At 38.4% G+C, this 27,201-nt stretch overlaps 2 protein-coding genes and 1 long non-coding RNA gene across 5 annotated transcripts in view; 1 reads left to right on the top strand and 2 right to left on the bottom strand.

The window, feature by feature from the left end:
* ST7L (suppression of tumorigenicity 7 like) overlaps positions 1–2,445 on the bottom strand; it is a 68,447-nt gene extending 66,002 nt beyond the window's left edge. For 2 of the 3 annotated variants that reach the window (XM_055312410.1, XM_055312411.1), the window contains exons 1-2: positions 2,206–2,445; positions 372–454 (exon numbers count right to left, since the gene is read on the bottom strand). In XM_055312410.1, the coding sequence (XP_055168385.1) occupies positions 372–454; positions 2,206–2,413 (291 nt within the window). In that variant the 5' untranslated portion in view covers positions 2,414–2,445. Of the gene's footprint in view, positions 1–371; positions 455–2,205 lie in introns of those variants that run through there. The other variant, XM_055312413.1, reaches the window with a different exon arrangement.
* A 596-nt stretch (positions 2,446–3,041) lies between these two features.
* CAPZA1 (capping actin protein of muscle Z-line subunit alpha 1) overlaps positions 3,042–27,201 on the top strand; it is a 47,237-nt gene continuing 23,077 nt past the window's right edge. Inside the window, exons 1-3 of the mRNA XM_055312414.1 lie at positions 3,042–3,179; positions 24,601–24,664; positions 27,107–27,158. Of these exons, the coding sequence (XP_055168389.1) occupies positions 3,141–3,179; positions 24,601–24,664; positions 27,107–27,158 (155 nt within the window). The 5' untranslated portion in view covers positions 3,042–3,140. The remainder of the gene's footprint in view (positions 3,180–24,600; positions 24,665–27,106; positions 27,159–27,201) is intronic.
* The window catches only part of LOC129501352 (uncharacterized), a 44,847-nt gene continuing 27,494 nt past the window's right edge, over positions 9,849–27,201 (bottom strand). Inside the window, exons 2-3 of the long non-coding RNA XR_008662721.1 lie at positions 16,655–16,840; positions 9,849–10,432 (exon numbers count right to left, since the gene is read on the bottom strand). This is a non-coding gene — a long non-coding RNA (uncharacterized LOC129501352). The remainder of the gene's footprint in view (positions 10,433–16,654; positions 16,841–27,201) is intronic.

Genomic DNA, 27,201 nt, shown 5'->3' with positions numbered 1-27,201 from the left:
AATTCTGAACACATATTGAGAATGCTAATCTTTAAGTATGTGTAATTATGGTAACTATGAAGATATTTGATCTTTATTTTTTTTTAATTTTTTTAAAGATTTTATTTATTAATGAAAGACAGAGAGAGACAGAGAGGGGGAGAGAGGGAGAGAGAGAGAGAGAGAGAGAGAGAGAGAGAGAGAGAGGCAGAGACACAGGCAGAGGAAGAAGCAGGCTCCATGAAGGGAGCCCGATGTGGGACTCAATCCTGGGACTCCAGGATCACGCCCTGGGCCGAAGGCAGACGCTAAACCGCTGAGCCACCCAGGGATTCCCCGAAATTTGATCTTTAGATAAATACCAAATCATGAAGGAAATGGAAACTACTTACAAATATTAGTCCTGATATCAAAGAAGATGTTCCTGTAAGTGCCACATAGAATTTGGGTGTCAGTGAATTTAAAAATACTGTCACTGCAAAAGGGAAAAAAAAAAAAAAAGAGCAAAGTTTAAAAAAATGCAAATTCAAAATACTCAAGTTACAAATATGCAGGAGTCTTTATGAGTGGAGGGATATAAATAGTGTTAATATCCAGTATGAGATTCATTTGAGAAAGTTGTAACTTTTAAAAAGGCACTTTGAATTTCCATTCTATCATATCTTAAAAATTACCTTTGAACCTGTAAGGGTAGCATTTTAAACTGATAATTTGTTAAATAAGCAAATAAAGATGAGATAATTTAGATTACTTTTGAGAATCAAGAAATTATAAACCGTAACTTTGATAAGAAGTTTTGCAAATCTCTAAGGATAAACTAAATAAACATTCTGCTACAAAGGAGGTTAAAAATCACTCCCTAATTATTTTGGCGGGATACAAACCACCGTTTTAAATTAGAAGGAAACAGCATGTGTATGTATTTGGTATGTCAGCTAGAGAGGCAAAATAAACCAAAGAGAAGAGCAACAGATTGAGAGAGATCTTTGCATCTGACTCACTGAAAGCCTGGACCAGATTTTCCACTTCAAATAACTGTCTCATAAATACAACAGGTTTCAGAAATAAATAAAAATCAATCATAGTTAACTACTTTCATCTAAATGGTGTATCTAGTTAACACATGGAAAAAATAAATGATAAAGTCAATGAATAATTTTTGCTGGGCATATGACTAGTAAGCACTTCATTAACATTACAGAGACACCAAATTAGCTCTTTCAGCCAATTTATTTAGTTTGTTTTGATATGTTACTCATATCTGAGCTTACATATAACCTATGTTTTAAAAAGTCCAAAATATTTCAGAACATTATTTTACAGTATTTCATGTCATCCTGTCAAATAGAAAAGGGAACATTTGCCTTTTCTTGCGACAGAAAAATAAACCACAGGTAGTGACAGTCACAGCCATCACACAGCCGAAGTACTTTCATCTTGTTCAGAGCTTGAATGGAAATACTGTAATGACAGGGTAAGAGGCCCTGGCTCCCATCCACTTTGCCCTGGCTACAGGTCAGGGGCAGTATTTGCAGAATCCAGGGAATCATCACTTCTTACACGTCCTTGCATCTTCAGCTCGGACTACAAAGCAAGCTCTCTATAAATGTTGAAAGAAGAACCCGTCACGGTTTGTGGCTCTCTTTCCCTTTACTTCCTGTGCTGCTCTATTACTCCAGATAAAGCCTAAAGCAAAGAACAGACCAAAATACCACGAAAATCATTTCTTGACAGGACTATCTTAAGATGAGACGATGGTTGGCTAAGTTCACGGCATTTTTTTTCCTTTTTGGCCTTTGAATACATAAGCCCTCATCTTTGTTGTCTAGGTGTGGGAACTCTTAGCTAATCGGCGAGAGACCCAGAAGAATGATTTTCAAGGGATTCTACCGATGCCGGGGGTGTATGTAATTCTGCAGCCGATACGAAAATGCTCTCATCTGTTCTGCTACCTGAATCCTACAGCTTGTCAGGCGGCTCTTCCACGGGTAAGCGAGGACAGAACCGGGAGGGCGGATCTTAAGAGCTCAAGGGAGGAGCCCACAGCGGAGGCTCAGGTTTGACAACCAGCTGCGGACTTGCGGCCCCGGAGGAGAGCCCACTAGATCCCGCACCGCCGACGCATTCTCCGAAGCCCTGCAGGGACTGCGGACGATCTCCGCCCTTTGCCCCCAGCCACTCTCCTAGCCCCCTCCCCCCGTCCCCAGGGAGGTCTGGGCCTCTCACCCGCAGCCAAATTCTCACACAGCCTCAGCGGAACCCTCAGAGCGTAAAGCAGTCCGAGCCCCGCCACGAACCACAGCGAGGGCCCAGTCCCCGCCAGCCCGGCCCGCAGTCGCTCCCTCCAGCCCAGCGACGGGCTCAGGCCGGGAGGAGGTGCAGGAGGAGAGGCCGCAGCGGTCGCTGCTTCACCCAAGCCGTCGCCGTCCGCCATCTTGCCGCTCCCGCAGGCTCCGGGAGCTGGGAGGGGAGAAGGGCCGGAAGCCGGGAGTCGGGAATCCTGGGATAGTGGCGGACCTGAAGGTGGCCTCTGTGAAAGCTAAGGTCCAAGGAACGCGGACCAAAGACACTTGGAAGGTGGAGGAGCGTCCCAGTCTACCTTTCCTTCGGAGGGCGGGAAGGGGTGGCTAGCGGCGCCGATTCTGGAGGAACTGGACTGAGATGTGACCTCGGACTGAAATGTTTTTGCTTCCATACGAGTGAGGGTCACCTTTAACCCTATTTATGGGGTTGGAATAGCCACCGACCGGTTCAGGGCCCGAGCAGCACTTAACCCTTTGGACTCGGCTGCCACGGAGATCACGGGTACTGGGAAAACCTAGGCTAGCAATTGCTACTCTAATTTTGTCGGAAGGAGCTCGGGCGTCAGTAGTCGAAACACGCGCCCAGCGCCTCATAGATGAATGGGGACATGAATGTAACTCAGTGAGAAAGCTATTAGACTTAAAGTCCTTTCAGGACCAGCCTTGAGGCAGAGCTGCAGACTCCCCGAGGGCCGGCGCTCGGAGCCAGCACCCCCGCCAGTAACTGACATGGCGCCCTCTGGGCCGGCATTTCCGGGCGGGGCCCTCCGACGGCCCCCGCGGTGATTCCATCACTCAGCTTCCTTCCCGGCCTGCCTCGCGCCGGGGCCGGGCCGGGCTGGGCCAGAGCAGCCCAAGATGGCCGACTTCGAGGATCGGGTGTCGGATGAGGAGAAGGTAAGGGGTCCGCCTCTCTCTTTTGCGTCCTCCGGCGACAGGGAACAGGGGCCTGACCTGGCTGCGGTGGAAACCCTGGCAGTGTCCCCAGGGAAAAGAACCTTGCTGGGCCGTGCTGGCATGCCCGCTGCAGTTGGGACACTTCCGTCTCTAGGGGCATTCCTCTGCCTCACAGTGGCCCCAGTTCCCCGTTCCTCAACTCTTTTTCTCCCTCTGGGCCTGAGTGACAACCCAGTGACCTTCCTGGAAGAGAAAAGACTTTCCTTTATTGAGTCGTGACTGTGGACTCTTTTCTGTAATTAAGAGAGGGGTGGATGGTGATGTCTCGGATCAAGAAGCAGTTATTTTACCGCCTTTAACTGTTGGGGCTCTCCCCAGCCCCCCATTTTTAGATATGATTGAGGCTAGTTTAGGGCGAGTCACTTCCTGGTCAGGGTGGCCTCTTAACTTCCCTTTTGCTCCTCCTTCCTCAGGAAGTGATTTTGCTGTCACGACTCCTCGACAGGGAGAGGTCCCCGTGTGTTGCCCGCCCGTCCACTTTTCTCATTATTGGCTGAACTAATTCTCAGTAATAAATGTGCAAGCCTTAGGATATTTACCTCAGGATTTGAACACCACTCTTACCTGTAGACCCTCCCTTGATTGATTGCACGTATGTACACAATAAGCGATGACTCCATCCCTTGCGTCTTGCATACTATTAAGGGTAATTTTTGAAGAAGAGTTTTCCCTTTCTTGTTCACAAATCAAGAATAGCCAGCGGGTTTTTTTTTTGAATCCATAAAGGTTTTATATAGCACATAAACTTCATGGTAACAGATTCGGTCTGGACAAAGCATCGTCTTTGATGCTCCACTGTGGTGTCATTGATTATAGCTAAATTTGTAAGCGTGTAATTTGCGTATTTACTTCTTTAAAAATGTTTTAGATACAAGCGCATACTCTACGTTAGGTGGAATAACTTTTTGCTGACAACTGTACAGCTTTCTTAATGCTTTGTCAGGCTTTTCAGTGAATACCTGATTTTAGGGCCTGCAGAAATTAGAATGATTTCACTAGATGACTCGCTATAGGACAAGAATTATGTCTTTTATTTCCCACAGTGGCTGTTACAAAATGTGCAGTCTTGTGTGCTCTATAAATGCATCTGGGCTCTTTCTTTTTTAATACAAGAGAAGAGATGACACAAGGGAACGTTAATGATCCAAGAGTATTCTGTACAGAGTAGTTTGATATGTCATACCTATGTATGCCATGTCATTTTGAAACACTGAAGAATGTGCTAAACACAAGCCATTGAATAATACTTTGGCGTTAAATTTTCTCGTTCTTGAAAATTTTTGTGTGTGAGACTTAGGGGAGAAAAGGGTGTCATATATGAATTTATGCCGAACAGAATCTGCAATAAAATGTCTAGTCTAAGGCAAATAGTTATGATGCCGGTGAAATTAAATTATAGTAAAAATCACAATAACCCTACATTTGTTAGCTGAACTGATGGTTCACTTGTTTTAAGGAAAAATATTGTTAAAATTTCACTAAATACTACATTTACCAATATTGTTGGGTTTTTGTCATTGACAAAACTAGATGACAAAATTAGAATGCCTTTTTAATTAAACTTGAGAAAATGTATTTCAAGTGCAAATTGAGATGTCTTTGGACATGACAATGTTCAACAACATTAATAGTCTTGATTTTATAACAGCAGATTTGTGACCAGTTTCCTCTAATCTCTTAGCATACTTCTTTTGTTGCTTAATTTTAATAATGATACAGCAAACGTGTTAAAAATATTTTTAAAAAATCTTTAAAAAAAAGAGATTCTTTTCCTATAAACTTTTCACAATGAAAGTACAATTACAGAAAAATTTTATTTATTTTTTAAGATTTTATTTATTTATTCATGAGACACACACACACACAGAGAGAGAGAGAGAGAGAGAGAGAGAGAGAGAGAGGCAGAGACACAGGCAGAGGAAGAAGCAGGCTCCATGCAGGGAGCCTGATATGGGACTCCATCCTCGGTCTCCAGGATCACCCCCCTGGGCCGAAGGCAGGTGCTAAACCGCTGAGCCACCCAGGGATCCCCCCCCCCCAAAAAAAATGTTAAAATCAGGATATTTTCAGACATAATTTGCATTGATTCCTCCTCGAAGGAACTCTGAAGTTTCCATTTTATCCTATTTAAGATCTTAATTGCATTAGATTTCGAGTTTTTAAGGCATTTATGTCATGATGCTGAATATATTTTAATATTGCTTTTTATCTTTGTTGCATTTCCTAAAAGCAGTGAAAACCCAGAGTTGAATTTGGTGTCGATAGTCTTTGATTTCCTTGCAATTATTTCTATAAAAGCTGGTAAGATCAACCATTCTCTTAAGTAACTGCTTGGGGTTTTTATCACTTTACAAAGAGGAAGTTGGGTTTTTTAACTTCTACATTGTTACCTGAAATGGTCATGATGAGCTGCCTAAATAAAACAGGAAGCTGAAAGTGTAAAATAACTTGCAAAATAAATGCTTTTAGTTTTATTCTTGAGTTTAGTTTCTGAGAATAACAATGAGTGTATTCTTCTATTCACTTAGAGTCTTCAGTTACTTGGTTCCAAATGCTTAACAAGACCAAAATGACAAGATACCGTAATTAGGAAACTTGAAGTATGAGACAAACTACTTGCTTGGGGTCCTTGCACTGTCTGTTTCCTTTATTTCATGATTCAGCATTTTTAAAACATAATTGCAGAGAGAATTAAGGCCGGGAAAAAAAAAGTGCAATTAGCATATTTTTCCCTTCAGCTTAACTAGTAGAATATTTGTGAACCACCTCAAAAATGCCATAACTGAGAAATGAGTCTGTATGCTTTAAGCTTAGACAATTATATCATCTCTAAGGCACTTTTTTGAGAAAGAGGTTTATCAAAATTATTTAGGAGAGATGTGGAAAATGTGAATAGACACAGAAATTTGAGGGCTCTCTCAGAGCTCATGAAAAAATACACATTTAAACTGGATTTTTAAAATGTATATTATCTCCTTAGTTAATAAACTAATAATCTTCTAATAAGATGATTTATTACCGTCATAGGATAAATGCTAGAGCTTATTTGCATTAGGTATTTTCTGACAAGTGATCAGTTAGTGTTAATACTGCTATTCTTTTATCTTCCTTTTTTTCAGTTGGTTTAGCTGAGTAGTATTCATAGAATCTGTTAAAAAATCCATGGATGGGAGCATAAAGCCTAAGCAGGTACAAATTCAGATGCCCCATCTTTGGTTAAGAGTGTAGGTTTATTATAATTTCTCCCAGAACATCTATTTTATTAGGATTAGCCTTAATGGCTAAGCAAAGTATTATAATTTGTCAGAAAATTCAGACTCAGGTTTGTCTGAATCAGAAGCCTTGCACTTTGCACTTTACTGTTTTTCCCATGTAACCATGGGCGAAAAAAACAGAATAGAGTTGTCCCTTCAGAGAATTAGAAATGTGAGAAATAATGATTCTGAGTGTCAGGAGATTTGGCCTCTCTCTGCTGGGCTTTTAGCCACCAGTGTGATTTTGGAAAATTCACAGTGGTGGTGTTAACCTGTGTGGGCCTCCGTTTTCTTGTAAAATAGATAAAGAATTGTATCAAAGTAACTCAACAAAGTTTATTGAACTTCTTTTTAAGATTTTTTTTATTTATTCATGAGAGACACAGGCAGAGACACAGGCAGCTGAAATATTAAAATATTTCAAGAGTTTCTATCTGTCTGCTTTTGCACATTTGCCCTGATAACAAAACTGAATTCTTTGGTAACTGAAACTGTATCTTTTTATTTAGTGCCTAGCATAGCACCAGGTACATAGTTGAAGCACAACCTGTTGATACGAAGGAAACCAATCACACCTTCCTTCGTTCTTATATTTCCTCAGCTCATGCTTCCTCACCCCCAGTTATTTCTGGTAATCTCTAGATATTTCTTGGGTTCCAGAATGTGCATGCTCTGGGTTCTTTGGGCATTTATAGTGCCTGAGCATCTGTTGCCATTACTAGTGATATGCCATGCCACTGCTGGGAATATTAGATTCCTCTTGGAGCATTTTACCTAGTAAATCCCATAAAGCTGCAAAGTCTTATACATACCAGAATGACTGTGAATATGTGCATCTAACCTTGAAGAACCCCCTCCTTCATCTGCTCTAAGTTCTGTCCTTTAGAGCTCAGAAAATACATGCTATATAAGATCAACTATCATTTGTGCTTTTCTGTGTGCATGAATTTCTCTCATTTTCTCACATGCTAAAAAAAAAAAAAAAAAAGTTCAAGTTCTTGTATGGATTGGCTCTTAAAAACCCTGGGTAGAGAAATCAGTCATGATACTAAAGACAGTTTAACTACTTGGGGATTTCTGAAGTACGTGATAATTTAACATGCACTTAAGTGCATTGTTGTTTTCTCTTTTCCCTTCATCAGAACCTCCTGATACTCTTTACATTTCGGTTCATCCCACCATTGTTTCCCTTTAGTCATACAGACTCAGAACGTTGGCATCATCTTTTTCCTTCTTAGCTTCTTCTCTCATGTTCAATTAGTACTCTAGTTCTGTATGTTCTTCCTTCCTATCATAAGGTTCTGTTCCGCCATTTCCATTAGTATTTTTAAGAAAATTATTTTTGATGTGTAGAAACTATAATCATGTGCTTAGAATGTAGGACAGAGCATGAGTAAAAAGTCTCCCTCACCCCTGTTTTCCAGCCACCCAGTTCCTGAGAGGCAACCAATGTTACCAGTTTTTTCAGTACCTTTTCTATTTTGTGCATATACAGACAGGTGTACTTTTGACTTAACAATATGTCTGGCTCATCCACATTCCTTCTCCTGTTAGTCTTCATTCAGGACCTTTTCTGATGCTTGAATTATTTTTAAGAACATTTAGTTCTCTTTGCCTTCAGCCTCTTTTATCTCACTATATTTTTATTGGTTTACCATAGTTCTTCACACTATTAAGTTTTGAGCTGTATGTAAAATTTATCATTCCTATGACTGCACATACATGTTGTTAGACCAGGGCTATGCGATAGAATACTCAGTTGAGTGGATCATATGCACTGTAGGTTGAATATAACATAAGCAAGAAGATAGCATAATGCCAAACTGCACCAAAGAAAGGTAGTAAGTTCACTGGAACATATGAGAACCTTGCCTTGAGACTTCTTTGTTTTGCATTGGAGTAACATTTAAGTTCTTATTATGTGGTAGTTATTTCATGTACTAATATGTATTCATTTCAAAACATCCCCCCACAGGATAGATACTTAGCCACATTTTATGGTTGAGTAAACTGGGGCACATTTGATGTTAAAAATGTATGAATCCAGTGTTCATAATTAGTAAGAGTAGTGTTGGTACTCTGCTTCCAGACCTGCAGTCTTACCCACTTTAATCCCTTGGAGTAGATGGTAGGTCGTAAATTTAAGATAGCCAACAATTCCACTAAAACAATGACACAACTCTATACAGCAGTCAAGTTTAATGCTGTAGTGACATAGATAGTTCTATAGATACTGAAACATTGATGTTCTTTGGTTGTGACTACATTATAATTACTGCTAAATTAGCTTAGAACTCTTGAGTTTCTTCAGGTGTGCCATCTATAGTGTCTGAAACGTTTTATAACTCAGAGTACTGAAACACATGATATTGGAAATTTAATGGTCACAACAGTCCTCATGACAGGGCCAAGAGCACTGTCCTCTTAAGAATGTTACCATATAGCAGTACCTTGGAACATTATTGCCCACAGTAGAGTCACTGTTGTGCTACTTTAATTTTTTTTTTTAAGATTTTATATTTATTCATGAGAGACACACACAGAGAGAGAGAGAGGCAGAGACATAGGCAGAGGGAGAAGCAGGCTCCATGCAGGGAGCCTGACGTGGGACTCGATCCTGGGACTCCAGGATTATGCCCTGGGCCAAAGGCAGACCCTAAACTGAGCCACCAAGGCATCCCCTGGTGTGCTACTTTCAAAAGCAGATTTCTGGGTTCTGTCCTAGACCAACTGAATCAGAATTTTAGAAGACCACTGCTGAGGAATCTTTTTAGTAAACTTCGTAATTCCGTGCAACTTGAGAACCACTGTCCAAATCTTAGTCTTTTGCCTATTAGCTTGGAAACTTGATTGATTAGAATATTAAAACCAAATCTCTCGGGGGCAAATTTTTTTTTTTAAGATTTTATTTACTCATGAGAGACACAGAAAGAAAGAGAGAAAGGCAGAGACACAGGCAGAGGGAGAAGCAAGCTGCAGGGAGCCTGATGTGGGACTTAATCTGTGGTCTCCAGGATCACGCCCTGAGCTGAAGGCAGCGCTCAACCACTGAGCCATCCGGGCTGCCCTCTCAGGGACAAACTTACAATAGCTAGACAAATGAAGCTAACATATAAGTAGCATAACTGGGGCACATGGGTGATTCAGTTGGCTAAGCATCTGTCTGACAGCTCAGATCATGATCTCAGAGTCCTGGGATTGAATCCCACATTGAGATCCCTGCTTGGTGGGGAGCCTGCATCTCCCTCTCCCTCTGCAGTTCCCCCTGATTGTGCTCTTGCGCTCTCTCTCTCTCTCTCTCAAATAAATCTTTTTTTTTTTAGTAGCTTAACTAATTTAATAAATACAGAAAAGACTAGAAACATTTTTCAGGTAGGTCAGGAACGTGGGAAATCAAGTTACAATTTTTTCACACTTTAAGCATGGAGTTGGAAGCAGGGAAGTTAATTATATAGTCTAACATTTTAATGACATTTTCCTCCTTAAAAGAGATATATACGCAACACCAAGACCATGGCAGATTTTGGGGCAGGGCACCCTTTAACTTTTAACAGCAGTGAACATTGTTTTTACATAGCTGAAAGGAAGCCTTTACTTATCAAAATTTTACGTATTACAGCTTCTGTAGTCCTTTGCCTCTTAAGACATCTTCATTCTTTAGTTGCTCAGGCCAGAAAATTTAGTGTCATCTTTGATTCCTGTTTCTTTCACAATCCACATATAGTCTATTAGGAAATCCTGTAGGCTCTGCCGTCAGAATACACCCAGAATTTGACTGTTTCTCACCACACCTTTATTCCAAATACTCTGGAAGACGCCACTGTGATTCCTCACCTAGATTATGGCAATAGTCTTCTCTGTGGTGTCCCTGCTAGTACTCTTGCTTCCTCCTCACCAGCCAGCAGGCTAGGCTGTCTTCAACACAGCACCCAGAATAATCTGGATAGGAAATGTAAATCAGAACATGTCACTTCTTTGCTCAAAATCATTGGCTTCTCATCTTCTTCAGAATAAAAGTTCTTACTCTGGCTACAAGTCTCTGTATCTTTACCACTTACTTCTCTGACCTCATCTCCTACCTATTCTCTACTGGTCTTCCCTGTTCTAGCCACACATTCTCACCCAAAAGGGTCTTTGCGTTTGCTCTGTACAGTGGAGTTCTCTTCCTTCTATATCCCTTCCTTCAACTCTTTAATCAGAAGTCGCCTTCCAGTGAAGTCTTCTCTGGTAACCCTGTATATTTCCAAATCCTAACATTTCATTGTCCACTGCCCTTCCTTTTTTTTTTTTTTAAATTCCTTAGCATTTATCAAATGGCTATCATACCATGTAGCTTATTTAATATTACCTGTTGTTTCTCCATTAGAACTTAAGCTCCACAAGTGTATGCACTGGTGAGTCTCCATTGCTTAAAACAGTGCATGACACACAGTACACTGTTAGATATTTGTTGAATGAGTGAATGAAACTCACTATAATAGCATCTGTCTTGATTTCATAGCTAACTCTTGAAGGACAGACTAATTTCCAAGTTTTGTGAAGCTGTATTGAGGACTCCAGTACTTCCATATTACTAACAGTTTAATTTTATTAACAGAGCTTCCCACTCAGAAACCTTCAGCGCTTCTCTGTTACCTACAGAATAAAATCTGACTTGATATTAGCATACCTACTGCCATCTGACTCATCTCATTCTACTCTTAAAATCTCCAGATAATACAAAACTGGTCTGCTTACAAAAGGCTGTTTTTTCTCTACCTTTGTCCTTCTTACTGCCCCCTCATTTATTTCCCCTCTCCTTGTTCCCCCTACAATCTAAAGCACTTTGGAGAGCTCGGTTTAGACCCACTCTCCCCTGCCTTACAGTAGTCTTTCACTAACCCAGCCCATATCCATCTCCTCTTTCCTCTTTGGTTTTTTTACTCTGTATTTGCACTAGAAATTTGGCTTTGAATTACAGTTATTTTTAAATGATTGCTAGATATTTACTGAGAGCTATTATTTGTATAAATTATTTTGCTGACAGTGGTATACAAAAATTTGAAGTCAAGATGCTGACTGTATGTAATCTTTTAAAAATAAACAGCTAGATGCCTAAGCCTTACCCTGTATCTGTTACCTCAGAATTTCTGTGAGTGAAACCCAGGCATCGTTTTTTTTTAAAGTTCTCCAGGGTGTCCTAACATATAGCAAAAGTTCAGAACCATCAGCTTAAGGGAAAAGGCGATTTATTGGCTTCTTTCACTATTCTTTTTGTCTTTATCTTTAGTACTCATTTCAGGGCCTGGGACCCAGTAAAGTGTTTTGTTGTTGTTTTGAGTGAATAAATAAACTGGTAGACACAAAGATCTGAACTGTAAAGAAAATATGTTACTCAGAATTCAGTAACATCTAGGCATTTGCTTGGGGGGGAGGGAAAACTTAAGTATCTATGTGTAAGTCTGTCTCATGTTACCTCTTTAGATTCTTAAAGCAGTCCTAGATTTGCGCACATATTTTACCCACAGATGAAGAAACTAAGACCCAAGCAATTAAATGATAAAATTGGCATGTGAAACCACGTCTGACTCCCAAGGGTTTTAAAGAAAAGATAAAATTGGTAAAAAGATGTACCTTTAACTTAGAATGCCATAACAGGCCAGATATGCATTAGGTCTTAAAGTCAAAAGCTTCCTGTTTTCCACTGCTTTTGTTTCCATGCAGCAAAGGTTCTTACCACCAGATTCTGCCTTTTGAACTTTGGTCATTGCTCTCAGGCATCTGTATGTCACAGTGTTTGGTGTGGATTTTTCCTTAGTTTCTTAACTTGGTCTTCCTATTTCTAAAACAGTGCACTTTTGTATATCTGGCACTTAGAATACTTTAGCTATCTGCCCAGTCACCTAGGATAGGGGGTGAAAGTGTGTATTATTTTAACACATGTAAGCCTCTAAGCAACAAGTTGCTTATGTGATCTTTTTCAGTCATTTTTATCTTTTTTTCTAACTCATTAGAACATAGACTTTTTTACTTCCTCAGTTCTTGATATAGACATTTAGATCCTCTAATTAAAACAAATAGGGTCTTCTACCTCCTTCCATATGAATATCTATCCTATTTTTGATTTAAGGTAAGACTTTTTTTAATCTTCACTGAGGTTGAGCCAGTACTTAATTTTTTTTTCTGTTCAATAGTAGATGTCTTAAGGCTTACTACTGACTTTGAACTTCTAACACTTAAGATGTATTCTTGGAAATCTTCTTACCAACATGCTGAGATTTTGTATTAGGAGAATCTAGAATAAGAACAAAGAAATGATTTCCTTCTAACTTGGTGCATAGAGAAGTTAAAAGGGAATAGTTGGGAAAGATTAACTAGAAAATAAAATAGACAAGAGCTGGGGCACCTGGGTAAGCTCAGTGGTTGAGCATCTGCCTCTGGCTCAGGTCATGTTCCTGGGATCGAGTTCCACATCAGGCTCCCCTCAGGGAGTCTTCTTCTCCCTCTGCCTATGTCTCTGCCTCTCTGTCTCTCTCATGAATAAATAAGTAAAGTCTCTAAATAAATAATTAAACTAAATAGACAAGAGATGATTTTTTAGTTCTTGTTTTATGCTTAAGTATGTCATGTTTATATACTATTATACTAGGTGACATACAATGATGACCTGTTAAAAAATTATTCTGACACTTGTTAAAATAAGACTTTATTCAATATTTTTTTCATTAGGGGAGAGAGCTAGACCTCAGCTCCAAATGAGGCAAAGACAGCTGGGGATTTATAGCCATCAAGCAGAGTGAGGGGTTCAGTGGATAGAAAATTATTAAGAGGACACATCAAGGGTAGAGGGACTCTTGCTAAACAGATTTTTTTTTTTTTTTTTTTTTTTGCTAAACAGATCTAATAGGATTCTTACTAAAGGCAGATTGAGGACTTACAAATCAAAGATGGGGGATAAGGAACTTGATCACATATCAAAAGTGGGAGAATTTTCACTAAACTAAGAATTCTTGTTAGGACTGGGTTAGGTAGGCCATAGATAGGATGGAGCCAAGATGGCCTACCTAAGAGGGCTCAGAGGACCCTGACAAACATTTGGTCAAGGAGAGACTTTGGTACTCCATGTATGTTATATAATTACTCTAATAAATTTTCAAGCAGTTATTCTCTAGAGTTGATAGAAGTTTTCAAAATGAAATTGCTGGGAGCATCTTTTTGCTAGATGGGATGCTGCCCAATTCATGAATCATTTAATAAAGCCAATTAGATCTTCCATGAATGAATGAGTGAATGAAATTGCTCTACTTAAAACAAACTTGCTTGCTTTCCCTACCTATTGTCTATATCTGACAAAACTTATAATTGGTTGCTAATAAAGAAAACCGTTTCTAAGAACTACTTTAGCATGGCTTTTAGAAGAGTAAACAAAGCAAATTACTTGAAACTGCCATCATTTGTTTTTTGCGAAATTGATCCTAATTTAAGACATATGTTTTATGCTTTTAAGTGTTTGCCCTTACTGATAAGGATAATAAACAATAATACAGCTAAATTTTTATTTTTGAGTACATTCTGGGTCTCTACAATGTCTCTAGTTCTAAATTAGGAAAATAATATTTATTTGAAAATTTAAAAAACAGCTAACAGTAAGCTCTTTAATGAAACCAATATTCCATTTGGTCCTAGAGATCTCTGAAAACATATTTTTTTTCCTAGAATTACAACCCCAAATTAAACTCTGAGTAGCCTTTCAGAACCCTCACCTATAAGGGATTTTGTTTATTTGATAAAGGCACTGAAACTGGAATTCTAGAGCTTTGATACTATCATAAATACATGTCAACATCTTGGAACTTGCCTATTAAATTATTGCCCCAGACAGTTTATCGTTGATAGACCGAAAGCTTTAGAAGGAGATGAAAAAATGAACCACATTGAGGCAAGGTATGTTTAAAAAAAAAATTCATTCTTGTCAAAATAACATGATGAGGGGCTAGTTGCCCTGGGTGGCTCAGTTTGTTCAATGTCTACCTTCAGCTCAGGTCACCATCCTGGATTCCTAGGATCAAGGCCGAATCCATTGGGGCTCCCTGCTCAGCAGGGAGTCTGCTTCTCCTTCTCCCTCTGGATGATATTTAAAATACAGTTTTTAATAGATGTAATATTGAAATATGTGGAGTTATTAAAAGATTATTAATAAGCTAAAAACCTAAGTTTTATAGATTTTCTAAATGTCTTTTAATACATTTTCTAAAGTTTATTAAAATATAATATATGAAAATTAACAAAATTAAGCAGTTTTTGGGGAACAGTAAGGTATATTACTTTCTCAGTTTGATGTTTAAACTTTCAGTACACATATTAGTAACATAATAATGAAATTTTGAACCTTGCAAGGATTAGGTATTTTTATTTCCCCCTTTTGGAGAGGTGAAAAGACAAGGAGAATGGGAGGAAACTGAAATCTAGGAATACTTTTATAGATTCTAAGTTCCCCCTTTATAGGTTAGAAACATAATATAGAAGATTCCATGAACTTAACATTATTGGAGTATTTAAGCATATGAAGGACTGGAATTGTGTATAAGACTTGGGTATTTTCCCTTTAAAATATTTGTGCAGGCACCTGGCTGGCTCAGTCAGTGGATCATGGGACTCTTGACTTTGGCCCAGGTCATGATCTTGGGGTTGTGAGATGGATCCTCATGTCAGGCACCATACTGGGCATGGACCCTGCTTAAGATTCTCTTTCTCGCTTTCCCTCTGCCCCTCCCTTCCTCTAAAAAATAAATAAAAATAAAAATTTGTTAAAAACTTAAACTATATACATGGTGGCGTGCCCAGCTGGCTCAGCTGGTGGAGTGTGTGACTGTTGATCTCTGGGTTGCAGGTTCAAGCTCCCCGTTGGGTGTTGAGATTAGTTAAAAAAATATATTTTTAAAAATAAAACTTAGGTGGAATTATTATCTTTCACTGCAGATAAATGCTATGTGCAGTGAAACTTACTTTATGGAATAGGGATTTATTTTAAAAGCCTTGTTTTAAAAGCCTTATTTAATTAAAAGCCTTGTTAACAGTTAAGTTTTTGTTCAATTAGAACCTCCATACCAGTGATTCTCAACTAGGCTGGGGATGACATGCCTCCCCTCTATGGGATATACCTGCTTTCAACTTTCTTCCCCCACCCCAGTCTTAAGAATGACTGACGCAGGGACGCCTGGGTGTCTCAGTGGTTGGGTATCTGCCTTCAGCTCAGGGCATGATCCCGAGGTCCAGGATCCAGTCCCACATTCAGCTCACTGCAAGGAGCCTACTTGTTCCCTCTGCCTGTGTCTCTGCTCTCTCTGTGTGTCTCTCGTGAATAAATAAAATAAAATCTTTAAAAAGAATGACTGACTAAATCAGTTTTTAGAAGTATCATCCCTCATCTGTAGTGCAGCAAAAATATTTTTGCAGTCACTACTTAGCCATTTCTCTTTCCCCTTTTACTTCTGCCACTGATTTTGTTTACCTCTACCAAATGTCATCGTTTTCACCCAGTTTTGAAGCTAGATAATACTGATTTTTAAAGTTATTATTTCATTGTGTTTATCCCTTCCAACTTTTTTTTTCAATTACAGCTTTTATAAGCAAAGTTTTGACTCAATTCCTGGTTTTAAAAAAGAAATTCTAAAAGGACTAGGCTAAATCCATGTGATACTATGCTAAAGATAATCCTCCTGAATTTTAATACTTGTTACTACTGCGTAGTATAGGTGATTGTCCAGTTCCAGGTCCACCACTATACAAGTATGTGACCTTATACAAGGCACTTACACTCTCTGAACTTATTCCTTTTATAGTGGGGATAATAATAATTCCTTGCCTGTCTGCTTATACAAGCTGTTTTAAGATCAAAGAAAAACTGGTTATGATAGTTTTGTAAACAATAAAATAGTAGTCATTCATTTACATTCCTAGCATGTGCCAGGTCTCAGTTCTGGGTATACAGCAAGGAACAAACATAATGAGTTCTTATGTTCTGTGCCAGGGTTTGGCAAATCAGATCCACTGCATGTTTTATATAGACTAAGCTAATGGTTTTTGAATGGTTGGGGGGAAAATCAGAAGAAAAATATTTCATGACTTCTGAAAGTTAACATGACATACAAATTAGAGTATTCAAAATAATGTTTTAATTACCTCAGTGTCAGAGAGGGTGTGGAGGGTGTGCCTGAGTGGCTCAGTTGGGTAAGCATTTGCCTTCTGCTCAGGTCATTATCCCACAGTCCCATAATCGAACCCTGAGCCGGCTTGTCCCGCTTCTTGCTCGGTGAGGAATCTACTTTTCCTTCTCCCTCTGCCACTCCCCCTGCTTGTGCTGTTTCTCTGTAAAATAAATAAAATCTTTTAAAAAATAATTAGTTCAGTGAGGGTAATCTTTTCACAATGTATATGTTTATTAAATCACATCGTAGACTTAAAATGTTTACAACATTATTTGCCAATAATACCTCAATTAAAAATAAGTAAATAAATAAAACTTATTGGAACAAGTTTTGCTCATTTGTTTACATTTGGGACTGAGACCATGTGGCCCATGTAGCCCTAAAAAGTTCACTGTCTGGTGTTTTACATTAGCAGTTTGCTAACCTGTACTCTGTTCTTGGAATTCTTTTAGGAGTGTTGAGCAAGGAACATTATTAGTTTATTATTATTTTTTCTTTAGAAAGAGGGCAGAGGAAGTGGGGGAGAGGGAAAGAAAATCTTAAGCAGGCTCCACGCCCAGCAGTGAGCCCTATACGAGGCCTGAGATCATGACCTGAGCTGAGATCAAGAGTCCAGCACTTAACCAACTGAGCCACCCGTGCATCCCTGTAGTTCAGTAGTGACAAGTTCCTTGAAGAAGCAAGTAAGTGGGGTAGAATTGTAAAGGGCGCAGAAAGTATCATGGTTAATTTGTATATAGGAGTCAGGAAGTCAGAAGGTGACATTTGAACAGAGACTTGAATGAAGAGAGATGCTCTGACAAAAGAGTTTCTGGCAAAAGGAACAAGAAATGCAATAGTCCTGAGGCAGGAGTATACCTGTAAGGTCTAGCAACTAGATAGTAGAGGGTGAGGGAGCCAGAGTTTGAAGGGCCTTGGAGACCATGGAGCAGATTTTAGATTTTTTTTTTTTTTTTTTTTTTTTGGCGCAGCGGTTTGGCGCCTGCCTTTGGCCTAGGGCGCGATCCTGGAGACCCTGGATCGAATCCCACATCGGGCTCCCGGTGCATGGAGCCTGCTTCTCCCTCTGCCTGTGTCTCTGCCTCTCTCTCTGTGAGTGTAATTATCATAAATAAATAAAAATTTAAAAAAAAAGATTTTATGTAATTATTTGAGAGAGCAAGAGGGCCTGAGCTGCGCGGGAGGCAGCCTCCTCATTGAGCAGGGAGCCCAATATGGTGGGGCTTGATCCCAAGACCCCGGGATCATGACGTGAGCTGAAGGAAGACAATCAACTGAGCCACTCAGGCGCTCCAGACTTTAGATTTTTATTGAGAATATATAACTGTAGCATTAAGATTTTAACTACTATTTCAAGGTATTTTTATGGTATTGTTAGAGTGAGAGAGAAATCATCTTGCCACTTCAAAGTCTATTGTCAGACTGCCAAATACTAAGATTTATCTAATACTAAGTAGTCCACCGTTTTTAGTAGCTCTTAGAAAATAACATGAGCATGGTTGACCATAACAGTGTTTTGAGATACACCTTTGGCATTTAATAATTGGCTACATTCTTTTTCACCATTCATTTAGAATTTCACCCTTGCCGATGCTTATGTCTTCAACTCTCACCAAGTTTCTTTTTTTTTTTTTTTTTTCTCCCCAAGTTTCATTTAAAAATTGAGGGATGGGGCAGCCCCGGTGGCGCAGCGGTTTAGCGCCGCCTGCAGCCCGGGGCGTGATCCTGGAGACCCGGGATCGAGTCCCACATCACGCTCCGTGCATGGGGCCTGCTTCTTCCTCTGCCTGTGTCTCTGCCTCCCTCCCTCCCTCTCTCTCTCTCTCTCTCTCTCTCTCTGTGTGTCTCTCATGAATAAATAAAAACTAAAATCTTAAAAAAAAAAATTGGGGGATGTTTTCCTTTTTTAATTGGACATTTTTCCTATTCTTGGTATTCTCAGATTTATGGGGATTAATTGTTTTTCTAGCACTTTAATTATGTCTTCAGCACTTAAAGCTGGATTTACACACTACTACTTGATATTCTCCTCTCCTCTGACTTTTGTGCTCTTTGTAAGCATTTTTTCCTTTAGAAAATGGAAGCAAGCTTTTAGTTTACTTTTTTCTTTGAGTATCTTCCCTTCATTTAACCAATTAACTATCCTGTACTTTCTAGCATAAGGCACAGTGCAGCTAGGCAGTTAATAAGGCTGAGCTCATGGTCAAAAAGCGTATGCAAGTGTAACTTTAAAAAGCCTTCCTTGTTGCTTTTAGCATTTTACTAACTTCACTTTATCCTGTCCTGTAGCTTCCTTGACCCATTGCTTTCAGTTTTGATGTCACTCCAAAGCTTTTATCTTGTTTATGTCCTCTTTCACCTTTTTTTAAAGACTTTTTAATTTTTAAGTAATCTCTGTACCCAGTGTGGGGCTCAAATCCACAACCCCAAGATCAAGAGTTGCATGCTCTGCTGACTGAGCCAGCCAGCCCTGTCCTTAAAAACTTAATTTATTGGATAAGAGATGTTGGCATGCTTCTTTTGATTTTTAAAAATTTAAAAATTATCTTTAACATACAAGTAAGGAAGTAATGGGTGAGCTAAATAAGGGAATTAAGAAGTACAAACTTCCAGGAAAAAAAATTTCTGTTTACCATACAAGTAATTTATATTCCTTATATAACTTTTTGAATCTAGAGATAAGCCAAAAAAGGAAAGAAAAATAACTTGTAATACCAGAGGAAGTCCTAATTAAAATTAGTAGTTATACTTATATGTAAATATATTTACTTTTAATACAACAGGGATATATCATTGTGTGAACTTTTTTCACTTAACAGCATATGATAAACATCAAACCTACATTAGCAGAGAGAATGCTTCTCAGACTTTTTTGCTCTCAGGACCCCTTTATACTCTTAGGAATCAAGTTTTATTTATATAGCTTGTGTCTACTTAATAGATATTAAAACAAGAGATTTTTAAAGCATTAATTCATTTAAAACCATAATTAGATAAAAAAAACATAATTAGTATATGTTAACATAAATGATTGGTATTTTGTTTTTAAAACAAAAACTTTATTTTCGGGCAGCCTGGGTGGCTCAGCGCTTTAGCGCCGCCTTTGGCCCAGGGTATGATCCTGGAGACCCAGGATCGAGTCCCACATGGGGCTCCCTGCATGGAGCCTGCTTCTCCCTCTGCCTGTGTCTCTGCCTGTCTCTCTCTATTTCTCTCATGAATAAATAAATAAAATCTTAAAAAAAAACAACAACTTTATTTTCCAAAACAAAAAAAAAAAATTAGTGAGAAAAGTAGCACTGTTTTACATTTTGCATATCTTTTAAATATCTGTATTCAGTATCTTGTGCTGTGTTATCTTAGTTTGTACGTATTGTTTTCTCTGACTGGAATGCCATCCTTAGTATTTACTCATCCTTCAATCTGTCTCAAACCTCACGGTATCAAAGGCCATCCCATCAACCCTCCTTGTACACATATGTAGAGTTGATTACATTTTCTTGGTGCCTCACTGTGGCCTTAATACTTGCTTGCTGTATTATGATCTATGTGTGAGGTCCTTGAGGACAGTGACAATCTTATTCAGTCTTTAATCTTTATTTACTCTTAACTTCTCTTTCTAGGTACTCAGTAAATGTTTGTTAAATGTATGAATTATTATTATTATTATTTTTAAAGATTTTATTAATTCATCCATGAGAGACACAGAGAGAGAGGCAGAGACACAGGTAGAGGGAGAAGCAGGCTCCATGCAGGGAGCCTGATGTGGGACTCGATCTCGGGTCTCCAGGATCACGTCCTGGCTGAAGGCGGCACTAAACCGCTGAGCCACCCAGGCTGCCCCTGAATTATTATTTTTTTTAACATGCATCGTTTAGTTCATTGATTATCCAAATGACTGTTCTTTTGATCAAGCTAAGTCCATCAGGTTTTATAACTTTCTTTTTAATAGTGAGGGGAGAGAGAGAGAGAGAATCTTAAGCAGGTTCCATTCCCTGGAGCCTGACGTGGCCTCAGTCTCACAAACAAGAGATCATACATAGCATAAGCCAAAATCAAGAGTTAGAGATGCTTAACCAGATGAGCCACCCAGGAGCCCCAGATTTTGTAACTTTTGAAAATTTGGGGATAACTTCAAGAATAGTATCTTGAATTTTCAGTTTGATAACTTTTACAATTACCTATTCAAACAGTTTGTTACATACGTAGTTGTAAAATATGGCTGTAATTTTACTCTTCTTAGGGAATATTCTTTTTGAGTTAGATATGAATATATTTTTGAACACTTAAATTTTCTTGACTGAAGGGAGTTTCGCGATTATGTAAGGGTTTATGGAAATGCACCTTGACAGAATGGGATACACTATAGCCACTCAGCAGATTTACCACAAATAGACTAAAAAATAGATTTACTCTCAGAGTAGGCTTACTAATTTCTTGAGTGATTGACAACAACAGTTGATGAGGACAGAAATATGATTAACTGAACATGCCAATGCAAATATCCACAGTTGGCTTTCCATATGGGAACTGCTGTAGTATGATTTTCATGAGTTGAGCAGCATTTCTTGTTTCCTAATTAGAACTGCTCTTTTTATTGTTGCTTTGGTTAATGTAGGAGCTTTATGGACTATTCTTCTTAATCCCCACCAGTTTTCATCTCAGTAAAATAATACATTATCTGTAATTACCCTGTCATGGCAGGGTTCTCTAACTTTTTGTACATAAGAATATTCTAAGGTTTTTGTGGTATGGTTTCCTCATCTCTGCTTCCACAGTCTACATACAGGTTTTGTTTCCTAAGTCTTAAAAAATCTTTTGTAGCTCAAAGAAACTTTGCAGATCTTCTCATTGTTTTTAGGAGTTGGATTATAATGAGGAAATTCAGGACCAAAAAAGATTAGTAATGTTTCTAGAATTATAAATCTGGTTAGTGGGCAGCCTGGGTGGCTCAGCAGTTTAGCGCTGCCTTCAGCCCAGGGCGTGAGCCTGGAGACCCGGGATCAAGTCCCACATGGGGCTCCCTGCATGAAGCCTGCTTTTCCCTCTGCCTGTGTCTCTGCCTCTCTCTGTGTGTGTCTCTCATGAATAAATAAATAAAATCTTTTAAAAAACTTTAAAAATAAATAAAAATAAATAAATCTGGTTAGTTAATGGACTGACACAGCCAGTAATTAGAATCCAGGTTTTCCAGTCTACCTTGCTCCATCAGTCAGTAGGCCTTTCCTGACTAAAGAGATAAGTTTGTCCATGGAACAGCTTTTCTTTTATTTTTCTTAGAATAAGAGTGAAGTCATACAAGATCTGTATAAACCTAAAGTTGTATTTTTCATCTTCTTCTAATTCTCTTCTCAGTTTCCAGCCTTTTTTTTTTTTTCAAAAAAAATTTTTTTTAAGATTTTATTTATTCATGAAAGATAGACAGAGAGAGAGAGAGGAACAGACACAGGTAGTGAGAGAAGCGAAGCAGGCTCCATCCAAGGAGCCTGACGTGGGACTTGATCCCCTCTGGGATCACAGCCTGGGCTGAAGGCAGCACTAAACCGCTGGGCCACCTGGGCTGCCCATCCAGCCTTATTTTCAAATGACTCTTGAGAGGGGTTTTTTTTGCTTAAGAATGGTGTGACTTTAGGGCACCTGGGTGGCTCAGTTGACTAAGTGTCCAACTCTTGGTTTTGACTCAGGCTATGATCTTGTGGCTGTGGGATTGAGCCCTTCAGAGGGCTCTGCTCAGTGCAGTCTTTCAGGTTCTCTCTCCCTCTCACTCACTCATTGTCTCTCAAATAAATAAAATCTAAAAAAAAAAAAAAAAAAAAAAAAAGAATGGTTTAACTTTGATGGTAGCCTTATTTGATTGTGTCAGCCACAACTTAAAACTGAAGGAAATGAAGGGGTCAACAGAGGATGCCTATTTGGAAAGCAGGGCTCAGTTTATTGGTAGATATATCATGTTCCTCTTTGCCCCTCATCAATGAGTTGAATAATCTTCATACTCATTATCACATCAAAAATTAGGGAATTTTCAACATTCTTTGTGTCACAGTGTGTTAGAATTATACTGCAAGACTCATTTGAGGTCAGACCTATTGCTAACAACATAATTATATATGTATATTGCTGAATGATACCCCAAATTATTTTTTCTTTTAAATAGGTTTGTATATTCTTTGTGGTTCACATTTGACTTGATGAGAGCTAAGAGAGTAAATTATATGGCAGACTGAGCACATGGTTTCACCTCACCTTTTGTGCCAAACCTTATTAGGATGAAAAGAGTAGGGAAAAATAGAATAAGGGGAGAAATGAACTAGTGAGTGTTTAAAAAATTAGAGCACCATCATTGGACCAGAATTTTTTAGCAATTCTTCATAGAAAGAAAGCAGAATGGTAACTATATGAGGGGCAAAAGTAAGATCAGAAGAAATCATAACCCAAAATACATCAAAGAAAACTGTTACAGAAGTAGGTGCCATTTGGAGGAACTCCATTTAAGGAGGAAGAAGGAAAGGACTCAGAACAATTTTGATGTAGATTAATTGGGGAACTGTTCTGTAAGCTAACTGTACCACTTGGCTCCTCTTTTCTCTCCCATTTGGCCTAAACCACAGACAAAAATGCATTTGTCCTCAGACTACAGCATTGAGAATGAGCACTGAGAACAGAGTCAGAGCAATGTCCCAGGTAGCCTCTGGTCCTTATGAGGCTCCCTCAGAAATTAATCTGCTCATAACCACTCCTAATACCCAGCAGCTATTCTACTTTTTCTCTCCCCTGCAATCACTAGAGACAAACTGCAGGTAAACAGAACAGGCAAACTAAATTAAATTCGAGTAGGAACACCAAATGTCTTCCATTTGGTGTTCCTTTTCCATTTGTGGAACCAGTACTAAAAAGCTCCAAACTCAAAAAGTAGATCTAAAGTCTTAGGAAACAGACTATTGAGCAAAACTTTAAAGTCAGTATATAGTTAATACCTTCAAGGAGACTCAAGAGATTATTATACACACAAAAATAAAAATCTTGGCAATTAAAAATAGAATGGTTACAATAATTATCTGAATAGCAAAGTAGACATAAATGAAGACATTTTAGTGAATTGAAAAAATGGGGCTCTGAGGCCTTCTTCCCAAATAAAGTATATAATGACAAAAGATAAAAATATAGAAGAAAAAATGAGATATGCAGATTAGATCCTAAGATTTCAACACCCATCTCTAATTAGGAGATCCAGAAATGTAGAAGGCATTAGGGGGCAGGAGACGGAGTTAGAAGGAAAAACAGAAAAAATATTGTCTATAGTACCTTCAGGACCTTTAGTACAGTGTTTAATATTTTAGGTGATAGAAGTCATCGTTGTCTTGTTTTTAAGATTAGGGACATTATTATTGCTTGCATTTATTGCATCATTATTAGGTATGCTGTAGAATTTGGGTAGATAAATCCTTTTTCAAGTTCAAGAAGTTTATGCCTACCCAAAATTAGTGGTTTTGTTGCTTTATGATATTTGAGTGTTGAATTTTTTTTTCCAGCATGAGTTAAGAGAATCACAAGGGTTTGCTCCTTTATACTGATTTATCAATATTGAACCATCATTGCATTGGGATAAACACTATAAATGCAACTTGGTATCCTACCAATTTACTGATATATTTGCTTAAATGCTTTCTTTTGTGACTAGTATATTTTGACCAAAAACTGATTATTCAACTTTTTAAAGAAAAATAAACTTAATCAGAGCAGCATGGCTATCCCTGAATCCTATATTGATGATAAAAGCTTTGAGATGTTTGTGAAAAACTCTGAAGGCTTCTAAACAGTAAAGATTTAAACAGGAAGTATTATTTCAAGGAATGTGATCAAATTTTTGTAATCTGTTAATTCCTTCTCCTTTTATATATTATTTTATTTATTTCTCTTTAGGTACGCATAGCTGCTAAATTCATCACTCATGCACCCCCAGGAGAATTTAATGAAGTGTTCAATGGTGAGTTAACATTAGTATTTTAAGCTCTCCTAAATTACATATAAGCTATCTCTTTTAACCTTACAGCACATTATAACTATAGCTAAGGAAATCACGATTCAAACAGGCTAAAATAACTTATCCAATGTGACTTAGCTAGTTAAATGTCAGCAAGGATTCAAGGACTGAGCAAATTCTTAACCCATAAACTATATACCTATCTTATGTGAGAAAAGATTTGAAGTAGTTTAATATGCATAAGTAGAGAAGCAATACTAAATTGTTTCCATAGTTTTATATCTATCATTATAAACCATAGCTTAAGCTTCTTCAGTACTTTCACTCAAGACATATCCCTAGGATATATAGGACACTTTCTAGAGTCATTGGGGCTAAACTGACTGCATCTGGGAACTTTGTTATATATACAGCTTCCAGCATTAACAACTTATTAAGATTTCTCATTTAGGGCAGCCTGGGTAGCTCAGCGTTTAGCGACGCCTGATTCAGCTCAGGGCATGAACCTGGAGACCTGGGATCGAGTCCCACGTCAGGCTGCTTGCATGGCGCCTGCTTCTCCCTCTGCTTGTGTCTCTGCTTCTCTCTGTCTCTATCTCTCATGAACAAATGAATAAATCTTTAAAAAAAAAAAAAAAAGATTGGAGGTGAAGTTGGGTAATCTGTTTTTATCGAGTTCAATTCTGAGTCACAGCCAGTTTGGGAACCGCTATTCCAATACATTTTGTGACCTTCTGTGTTATTCGCTGGCTTAACGTATAGAATGAAAAATGTATGAGGCATCTTGAACTTATGATAAAGTCAGTCATTACAATCCCATTTTAAGTTGTTAAGCTCATCATAAAGTTTTTTGTGCATCTGAATCATTTGAGTAAACACGTATTTTGAAATTCTAGTTTTACATTAAATGACTGCCTACTTAAGAGGAACTATGTGGGGACGCCTGGGTGGCTCAGTGGTTGAGCATCTGTCTTCAGCTCCGGGTGTGATCCTGGGGTCCTGGGATCAAGTCCCACATCAGGCTCCCTGCATGGAGCCTGCTCTCCCCTTGCCTATGTGTCTGACCCTCTCTGTTTGTGTCTCTCATGAATGAATAGATAAAATCCTTTAAAAAAAAAAAAAAAGGCAATTATGTGATACTCATCTGTGCTTTGCCTAGAGCCCCATACATCATAGGATAATCAGTAATCTCCACTTACTAAAATTAATTATGTAGAGAAAAAGTAACCAGGAAAACATATAAATGTTTACTGTAAGGGGTAAATAGTAGAATAGAAATAAATTCAGACATTCTTCCTTATAGACTTGTTTGTGGATTTTGAACACTAATATAATAGCAAGAGAAACAAATGCAGCCTTGTTTTCTCTAGTCTTTTTTCCATATCAACCAAATATAAATTTTCAACAACTAAGCTCTTAGGAAATTTTCCTTTGACTTGAACTTTATCCAGCTGATTAGCTCAGATAAATTCTTGTCTTAACAAAATTAATGGCCTTTGTAGTTAGAAGTCCCTTGTTTTATTTCTGACAACTGGGTGTACTTTGCAAGAATATCATGAGAATAATTGATATGAAAGCATTAGATTAAGAATTGGCAAGCTACTAAAAAAAAAAAACTGGCAAGCTACTTGTGGCATGAGGGTTGGTTTTGCTACATGCTTGGCATGCTACACATTGGCCTCTGTCGGTCTCTTTTTTTTGGAAGCCCTAAGAGTCCGTGGCCTTTGGCTTTTAATTAGTCTTCCCTATCGGAGTTAGTGCTTGGTAGTTTCTTTTATAACAAGGACCCTCCTCTTCCAAAAGAAAGAGTGACTAGATTCTTGACACACAGCTTTTTAAAAGGATATACTTTTATATTAGATTCTTCATAGAAAAATATATTCAGTAATTTCACTGCCACTGACTGCTTTTTCACAGTTTTCTTGGTCTGGTGTTACAAAAAACTTCCCATTCTTAATCTCATTTTAAAAGATTCTTTAGGCCAGCCCGGGTGGCTCAGCGGTTTAGCACCGCCTTCCACCCAGGGCCTGATCCTGGAGACCCAGGATCGAGTCCCACGTCAGGCTCCCTGCATGGAGCCTGCTTCTCCCTCTGCCTGTGTCTCTGCCTCTCTCTCTCTGGGTCTCTCATGAATAAATAAATAAAATCTTAAAAAATAATAATAATAAAATAAAAGCTTCTTTAGAAACAAAATTAGGAGTACTAACTATAACTTTAAGTCATGTTTTTCATTTGCTATGAAATTCTTTGAGAAGCTATTGTTGTGTCACAAATAATTACATTCAAATCTATTAGTATCTGTTCATTTGCATTTTTAGGATTTCTGTGTGTATATATATATCTGAAGACTAACTTTGCAAAACCTAATATTTAAAAAACTTCTGAAGTTTGTCCTCTACTGAACATTTTAATTTTAACATCTTTTAACATTTTTTTCCTTCTCAGATGTCCGGCTACTACTTAATAATGACAATCTCCTCAGGGAAGGGGCAGCACAGTAAGTATCTTTCGAAATCCACTTATATATTATTTTAATTTTG

The sequence above is a fragment of the Nyctereutes procyonoides genome, unplaced genomic scaffold (genome assembly GCF_905146905.1).
Source record: "Nyctereutes procyonoides isolate TBG_1078 unplaced genomic scaffold, NYPRO_anot_genome, whole genome shotgun sequence".
Classification (NCBI taxonomy): Eukaryota; Metazoa; Chordata; class Mammalia; order Carnivora; family Canidae; genus Nyctereutes; species Nyctereutes procyonoides.
Note: the sequence above shows the minus strand (reverse complement) of the source record. Positions and strands in the feature narration are given on the sequence as shown.